The following is an 8,823-nucleotide window of genomic DNA, read 5'->3' as shown; positions in this document are numbered from 1 at the left end:
ATATATGGAATTTTGTGACCAATTTACCTGACTTAATTTAAGGGATTCCTGGATTTTACTAGTAATATGAAAAAGCACACTTGACTAAGGCATAGTTTCTTTGTTGTAGAAATACAATATACGTTCATTTTTTTTAAATGGACGTGCCAATTGCATCTCCCTAGGAGATACATTTTTTTATACATTTTGGTGTGTTTTTTCACTATAGATTTCTATTTGTTTCTCTTTTCCACTTGTTCTTTTTCTGTGTCACTCTTGTATGTCCTAAAATCTTTTGTACCTCTTGTGTAGTCTTTCTAAGCAGAGAGCACCCAAGTCCTGGATCTTGGTAAAGTAACCTTCACTCTGTCTCTGGGGCCTATGGAAATTAGGAAATATTGAGCTATTGGCATGTTGGGTAAGGGGCTTCTTAGAATTGTCATCTGTCCTTGATCGCCTGCATTTTATATTGCAGCTGTGTTTTCCTTTGACAGGTGAGTGTCATCTGTGTTGTCACAATACTTTGGTTGTTTGGTGGTTTTCCCTTAAATTATTTGCATATTACATGAATTTACATCAAAGTTGAACTTTTTACGATCAAGTCACTTCTATGCTCAGAAATCCATGATGACTTCTTAGTCTCCATATCAAATGCATACATTTTGTCTTCCTTTGAACCTTACTTTCACTTCTACCTAACAGGGACCTCAATTTAAGTTTCTTCAGTCCTTCAAGGCCTGACTTCTTTCCTGGCTCCTCAAATCTTGACTCTAAGGTCTATTTCATTGTCTTTCTTCTTTGAATCCCTATAAAGCTTCAAGTCTGTATGACATACTCTTACACCAAATTATATATTGTCTTGTACTGTTTCTAGCTGGCACATGTATATTAGTTTTGTCTCCTTCATGAGAATGTAAGCTCCTTAAGGGCAGGGACCATGTCTTAAGTTTTTGTATCCACCACAGTGCCTAGCAGAGTGCTTGGCACATGGGTGCTGAATAAATACTTTATTGATCAGCAAACTATTATCTGGTATTTTTAATTAAAGAGGGAATCATGTATGTGTGTGCAAGTATATACCCAGTTGCTGAGGCTTATGATTGTCTTGAAGGAGGGTGGAGTAAAACCAAACATGATCAAGGTCAGTGGTTTGGTAGTCAGGCAAGCAAACCAACAATAGTGACCACCAACTGATAACATGGTGAGAAGTCCATAGACCATCGCAGAGCAGTGAAGAATGAAATGTGTCTGACAATTCACCATTTAGAAGAGCCCAAATATTTGAATAGTTAATAGCTTGTAATCATCTGCATAGGAAAGCCACTTAACTACAAGAGACTTTTGGACGGCGGTGTAGATTTCAGATTGCTAATATTAGAGAGGGGAGAAGGAATGTGTAACACTGCTTGATGCCTATATAGGATTTTATTTTTCAACTCTGAGGCTGCAGAAAAGCTGGCCAGAGATTATGGATGAGTTGCCTACATATATGGTTTATTTTTCTGCACCATTTAAAAATACTTTGAGCCAACATTTAAAATTGACAGATTTCACATGAAAATCTTTATTTTTCACTTTTCTTGAAAAAAAAGATCTGGCAATACCCAGCCTGCATGGCAGCTATTGCCTGGAGGTGACTAGTGGCTTCCTTTAGAGGCAGGGCATGTTCTCTATCGAGGTTATTTAACTCATTTATGTTATGGTACCTGGACCTTTATAATCATTTGGAACGTAGGTCTCCTCCATTAGGTTACTTTGGAAAGTACACTGGGTAAAAGAACTGAGGTCTGTCTTTTACATACTAAACAGCCAAAATTTGAGAGTTAACAGTTACTGCTATGGTCCTAATATTTGTATCCCCCCCAAATTCATATGTTGAAATCCTAATGCCTGATGTGATGGTTTTAGGAGGTGGAGCCTTTGGGAGGTGCTAATGAGATAGAACCCTCATTAATGAGATTAATGCCTTATTAAAAAGCTCCAGAGATCCCTACGCCCTTCCATCTAATGAGGACACAGAAAGCAGCGTCAATGAATCAGGAAGGGGGCCCTCACCCAAAGGCAACCATGCTGTTGCCTTGACCTTGGACTTTCCAACCTCCAGAACTGAGCAATATTCTGTTGTTTGTAAGCCACCCAGTCTGTGGTACTTTGTTATTGAAACCTGAACAGACCAAGACAGTTACTTTCCCTTCTAGTTTTGGGTTGCCTTTCTAAATATTTAAAGGTAGGAATTGAAATTTTGTCAATTTATTTTTAAACACATATCTGCTAGTAGTTCAACATGCACGTTTTCAATACCCCCTGGTCACTAAAGTGTCAGCAACTAGAGGAAAACTACCTCTGACCTGGAAGAAAAGGGAAGAAACAAGCACAAGTTTCATGGAGATAAACTTCAGAGGATGCCTGAAGTCCTTCACATGGGTTGAAGCTTATGAATTCTTTGAAAATCATTTCTTATATGCAGAACAAACAGTTGCTTACCAGTCTTTCTATGGTGAATTAGCAAAGCATTGAAGAGCTTTGAATTTAGGAGGGGAAGAAGGAATGAGTTTTCCCTTCTGGGGTTCTGGATCTTCTCATTGATTGGTATTTGTGTAATGGTGGTAGGGAGCACTGCAGAGAACTTCAGAGTCTGGCAGGAATTGTTGGGGGAAAGAAGGGTAAAAGACTCTTTTAGTTCCATTAAACTCCCTCTTTCCTTGTTTGTATTACAGAAGCAGATCATGTGCATTGGGATAGTCATTTTCTGAGGAGAATATGATTGTCATAGAATATATCATATAATGCTTTCCTTTTATGTAGCCTAAGACCACCAGTATCCTTTTCAACATTCTAATTTTGTGACATCTGAATGACATTTATCTGTCAGTGTAAGAAACATCCAAACCTGTAGGGAATTTTAATCAGTTTATTTGAGGCAAACTGACGAAAATTGCTGGGAAGCAAAATCTCAACAGATTAAGAAAATGCTCCAGAGAATGGCAATTTTGCTGCTTATTTTACACATTAGAATCAAAGGAAGAGGTGTAAGGAATGTTACATGAAATCGATTGGTGGTAGATAAAGAGTGTGGGAGAAAGTAAAGCTGGGAAATTTCTGGGATTAAAATAGAGGGACACGTACTTCTTTTACATTAGTGGGTACAGGAGAGTTAATAATTAACACTTATAGCACATAGAGATGGTATTTGAGGAACAAAATTATAATGAGGGTTTCTGTGGTGTCCTGCTCTGGTGCAGTGAGTTATGCCTTGAGGGGTCTGGGGAATAAAAGGATTACTTTGACATTCCAAAGGTATGTTATCTTAGATGCAAAAAGACAATGGACTTATTTAAGGTAAAGATTGACCTTCTCAAGAAAACTACAGGTCTAGGATGTGACTACCTTCCAACCTGCTTTTGAGAATTTTTATGTTCAGACCATCCTATGTGATTAATTTCAATCTCTAAGTTCGTAGGGACCCCCATGCTGGCCTTCCCTGAGCTTGTCAGGTTTAGCATGTGGTCCCTCTTTCGGCCACAAATCTCAGAGTCTCAGTTTCTTCTTCTGTAAATTGGGGATACTGTCAGTATCTACTATATAATATAAATTGTTTAGAGGACCACACAGTTGGTGTGTGTTCCCCTTGATTTTATGAAGTTAAGTACTTTCCTTGAAGAGCGAGTATTATTATGGGCAAAGAAGGGGAAACGCGCGTTGATCATAATTAGTATTACCAGAACAATAAAATGGGGGGAAGGTCGCTTTATTATGCAAGGTTAAGGTCCCATGGAACCATAAACCCCTCTTTCGCTGTTGTCGATAGGGGTCTTTTTCCCCTTGTACCTCGGATGCTGCTCTCCCCGCCCTCAGGAAGTGAAATCCTTCCCAAGCTCCCAGTGCATGCTGGGAATTGCAGTCCCTTTCCTAAAAGCTAGGGGTGGCCATGAGGTCGGTCATACGTAGTCTCTGGGAGCTGCTAGCACATGGCGGGAAGGGGCAGCGCGCGCTAGCTGTTTGCGCTGGGGAGCTGCAGGAGCTGCCCGGCCTTGCCCCTCTGGTCGCTGTGTCCTGACATGTCTGAGGAGGCGGGCTTTCAGCCGGCCAAGAGATTCCGGCAGGGCTCGGGGCCTCCTAACCGCTCCGGGTACTGCTCTCCGGGGAGGCAAGTGGTAATGCTGCCGAGTGCGGGCGGCGGTGGCAGAGGAGGAGGCCAGAGGCAGCAGCCGCCCCTGGCCCAGCCCTCAGCCAGTCCCTACCTGGAGGCTGTGGAGCGGCAGCGGCGGAGTCTGCCCATCTTCCAGGCTCGGGCGCAACTCCTGACCCAGCTCCGAAACCTGGACAGCGCTGTTCTCATCGGTAAGTGGCCACGGCCAGGTTCTTCCTTGCTCCCTGTTTCTGGCTCTGCGAGAACAGTTTTTCTTAGGTTCCTCTCACCCTCTTTCATTTGTTTCTACAAGAAACCTGACTGCCTTTTCTGTGCCAAGCCAGGAGAGAGGCCTTGGAAGAGTGGGACAGCCCTGCTCTGGAGGTGCTTACTTGCCAGTGGGAGTGACCGACGTGTTAGGCAAAGACTCCTCTTCCGTGGGAAAGGGTAGAGGGGCATACTTTGGGAGCTTAGAAGAGTGGATTGAACCGTGGGAGGAGACGGCAGGGGAGTTGATCCCAAAGGAAGGGCATTCTACGCCAAGATTTGAGTCTGCTGCATGAGAGACAAGTAGTGGCGAGAAACAGTTCGATTTGACAAAAAGTAGTTTCTGGTGCATGAACTAAAGCAGAGTTGTAGATTGAGGACTGATTACAGGGGGCTTTGATCTCCAGTGTTTAAGTCACAGGGGCTCCTGAAGGATCGAGTGGATGAGCCTCCAAAGTGGGGAAAAAGACCCAGAATAGTCAATAGTCAAAGGAATAGAGTTATAAGAAGGGAGTGAACAGCTGCAGCAATGTGGCCCAGTAATCTAAGGACCCCCAAAATGCTCCCTAGTTTTGGATGTGATGTATTGATTGTAGATCCCATGGAGCAGTATTTCAGCAGATTTGTGGTGTAGGAGCTGATTTGTCATTGGGCTGAGGAGTAAGTCGGAGGTGAGGGGATGAAGGCAGTGGTAGCAGGCTTCTGTTTTGAGAAAAAGTAAGGGGACTGAGAGGAACTTGCAAGTACATATTCATAGGTTGAGTGGAAGAACTCAGTAGAGAGGGAGACTGAAGATGGTAAGCAGGCACTAATATAGCAGAGGTTAGGGAGCATGGGGAAGGGAGGGCACTTGGCAACAAGGGCTAAAAGCACAGCTGGTCTGGACTATGATAAAGGATGTCCAAGAGATTGGGATTGCTGGAGAAGGAAGTGAGAATGGGTGTGACTGCAGAAAAGCTTACAGGGGAATGTAGAGAGAGGTCACATTCCCCTGAAAGAGAGGACTGCTCTTTCTGCTGAGAATGGGAGTTTCAGGGCTTCAAGTAGGTCCTTGGGGCAGATGGGGACAGAAGACAGGCTGCAAAAACAAGAAAAGGATCCATGGTAGTGCTTATGCCCAAGTGCATTTGGCCCACAACAAACTCATCTTCGTCTGCACAGCTGGGTTATTTTGCTTTATCAATGCTAGTTATCTAATATAGAAGCAGAAAAGATGGACAAGGAGATATTGATCTAAGTTTGGGGTTTTGCCTGGTGGATTCAGTAGGAGTGCAGAATAATCAAATTCTTAGTCCATGAATCTTGGCTAGGTCAGGAAGAGTAAGTGGTCAGAGGGGAGAAAATGGAAGAATAATGGGACAGTAGGACTCTGTGAGGTCAGAGAAATGTAGTGGTAGCAAGGAGAGGAAGGATGCACAGGTTTACCAAGTTCTTTGTTCTAAGTAAGCACTGTTAAAGGAGCCCACGAGGATAGAAAGTAACGGGTGCTTACTGTATGCAGGATGCTCAAGTACATGGAAGAGACAGACAGACCTTCTCTGCCCTCCGTGAGCTTCTGGGACTGGAGGACAAAAGCATTTAAATACTTTCACTCAATATGTGGTAATCAGTGCTGGCAGAGAGATGAACGAGGCACTAAAGGAGCATAGTGGAGGCCACCATAGCAGCTTCAGGGGAGAGAGTTTAGGTCTACGTCATCCTGTAGAGTTTGCCAGGCAGACATCGTGACAGCAGGTACTTCATAATAGTGAGGGCCAAGGCAGAAGGTTTGAAAGAAGGTGGCAGGCTGGGAATAGTAAGGATTTTGTTATGGCTGCAGTTTATGTATGTCACTTCGTGTCAGAGCATATAAGTCTCAGTCGTTTGAATATACAACCTTTTATATTATAATTTTATTTCATTTTGTTTTTACTATACCTATTATTGAATATTTATATTGTTTACTTTTTTTTTTGCTGTCATGAACAAAGTTGAATAAAACATCTTTGAAGCTATATCTTTATACACATCTTTAATTAATTACTTATACTCAATTCCTGAAAGTAGAATGTGGGTCAAAGCATATAAACATTTTAAAGATTTTTCTAGTATAATTTGGCCTCCTGAGAATTCCAATTAACACTCCACCAACAGTATCTGTGAGTACCTATTTTCCTGTGGCCTTGTCAACTTTGAGTATTTTCTTTTTTCCTTCTGACTTTGAGCTGTATGTTTGGTGAAATTTGTTTCAATTTGCATTTAAATGAGAATTTTCTTTCCTAGGGGAAACTGGTTCTGGAAAGACTACTCAGATACCTCAGTACCTCTATGAAGTGGGGATTAGCCGCCAGGGCATCATTGCTGTGACCCAGCCTCGTCGAGTGGCTGCCATCTCTCTTGCTACTAGAGTCTCAGATGAGAAGAGAACTGAACTTGGGAAGCTGGTACCTAATTTACTTCTTTATGAGCATTTCTCCCGTCCCTGCCTTTTTTTTTTTTTTTTCCTGTACAAGCCTTCTTACAAATTGTGAGCTTCTTTCTTGCCACAATAGTTCAGGCCTATCTCAGAGTTCTTCACCAGTTCCTAAAAGAACAAAGGATCTAACAGGCTGTCAGTCTTATTTGCTTTGCTTTAAAAATCAGCTGGCAAGATGGATAAATTAGTTGTCTTCCTTGAGCATTTTTAAGGCTTCAATAACCTCTGTTAAATCTCTTATATGTCTTTCTAGAAAAATTTTAAGCATTTTTCTGTGTGGGTATTGAGAATGAGTCCTAGAACTATGTATGTCAAATGTATTTGTATGTGTTTATGCATTTCACTTAAAAACATCTTGGACATTTTTTCACATCTGTACATAGCTTCACTTGAAACTATAAAGTGGCTGAGGGTAGGAGACTAGTTTTAAATTCTTTGTAATGCTTATTATAATTACAGTTAAAGGTGCATGTCCATTGTGTATGTCCACCACTAGACTGCATGCTTCTGAGGGAGCAGGGCAGGGTCAGTATTGGTCTTGTTCACTGTGACAGGACAAGTGCCTGGCACAGTGCTGGTTACACAGTGGGCGTTTATGTGCTTCAACATAGGTTGGCTATACAGTACGCTTTGACGATGTCACCTCAGAAGATACCAGGATCAAGTTCTTGACAGATGGCATGCTTCTGCGTGAAGCAATTTCAGACTCCCTGCTTCGGAAGTACAGCTGTGTCATTTTGGATGAAGCCCATGAACGGACTATCCACACAGATGTGCTCTTTGGAGTGGTGAAAGCCGCACAGAAGAGGCGGAAGGAGCTGGGGAAACTGCCTCTCAAAGTAGGTACAGCATGCTTAAGGAAAGGCCTGTATTCCTTCCTCAATATGTCTTCAGAACTGTGGAGAAAGTCAGTCATAATGGGAGTGGCACAGGCCCCATCATCTGCTTTTAGGGCTTGGGAGGGACGCAGATAGACTGTTGCAATGTTTGTTTCCCATCATCCTCTTCCATCTTATACATAGGTTATTGTGATGTCAGCTACAATGGATGTGGACCTGTTCTCTCAGTATTTCAATGGAGCCCCCGTCCTCTACCTGGAGGGTCGGCAGCATCCAATCCAGATTTTTTACACCAAACAGCCTCAGCATGATTACCTGCACGCTGCACTTGTTTCAGTCTTCCAGATCCACCAGGTATGGGATGGGATGCCAATTCCTGGAAAGGTCTGTTTTACCTTGCAGTACAGCTGATACAGCATTCATCCTTGAAAAGGAAAACTACGGAATGAAACAACCTGGTGAGCCATGTCATTGAGTAAAGAATTCACTTACCATGTCTAAGTTTTTATTCTTTTTTTCAGTATCTCTTATTTTCTCTAAAAAGAAAAATAATTTAACTCTGACCACAATCTTTACTCAGCTGAGCCAGAATACTTCCATATGTAGACCAATGGCTTACAAACATTTTTTGATCATAATCTCCAATAAGAAGCACATTTTATGTTATAACCCAGTACACACTGAAATAAGTCTTATGAAACACTGCCTCCTTTACTACATGTAATATGTTCTGGTATTTTCTACTTCATATTAAAGTTGGTATTGGCCCAATAATTGGGTTCCAATTTAGAATTTTATTTTTTAAAAAAAAATACTGTATTAGAGAAATATTTCAAACTCTCTTCTCATTTTATTAAACATTTACTTAAAAATTTGAGTGAGTAAATCACCTCATTTTTGTTTAATTTGTATTAAATTAACTGTTTTTATCTTCCCATTAGCTTTCTCAAAAAAGTTAGAGACAAACTTCTAAAATTAATTTTTATTTTAATCTAAGTTATGCATGTGTATTTGAAGTTTAAAGAGTCAAGTAGTTAATTCTAAAAGCTCATTAAAAACCAGCGGTTGCTTTTACTTCCCCATCCCACATCCTGCTCTTTAGAGTAACCACCTCAAATGTCTTAGCTTTTCCCCCTAGATATTACTTTCATATT

General features: G+C 41.5%; 1 protein-coding gene across 2 annotated transcripts in view; it reads left to right on the top strand.

Moving 5' to 3' along the window:
* Nucleotides 1-3,840: 3,840 nt before the first annotated feature.
* Nucleotides 3,841-8,823, top strand: part of DHX33 (DEAH-box helicase 33) — a 23,512-nt gene continuing 18,529 nt past the window's right edge. The window contains exons 1-4 of one of the 2 annotated variants that reach the window (XM_011359752.1): nt 3,841-4,320; nt 6,638-6,798; nt 7,442-7,669; nt 7,853-8,023. In XM_011359752.1, the coding sequence (XP_011358054.1) occupies nt 4,038-4,320; nt 6,638-6,798; nt 7,442-7,669; nt 7,853-8,023 (843 nt within the window). In that variant the 5' untranslated portion in view covers nt 3,841-4,037. The remainder of the gene's footprint in view (nt 4,321-6,637; nt 6,799-7,441; nt 7,670-7,852; nt 8,024-8,823) is intronic. The other variant, XM_023530421.1, reaches the window with a different exon arrangement.

This window comes from Pteropus vampyrus, unplaced genomic scaffold (assembly GCF_000151845.1).
Source record: "Pteropus vampyrus isolate Shadow unplaced genomic scaffold, Pvam_2.0 Scaffold50, whole genome shotgun sequence".
Classification (NCBI taxonomy): Eukaryota; Metazoa; Chordata; class Mammalia; order Chiroptera; family Pteropodidae; genus Pteropus; species Pteropus vampyrus.
The sequence above is the reverse complement of the archived record's forward strand: the minus strand, read 5'-3'. Positions and strand labels throughout refer to the sequence as shown.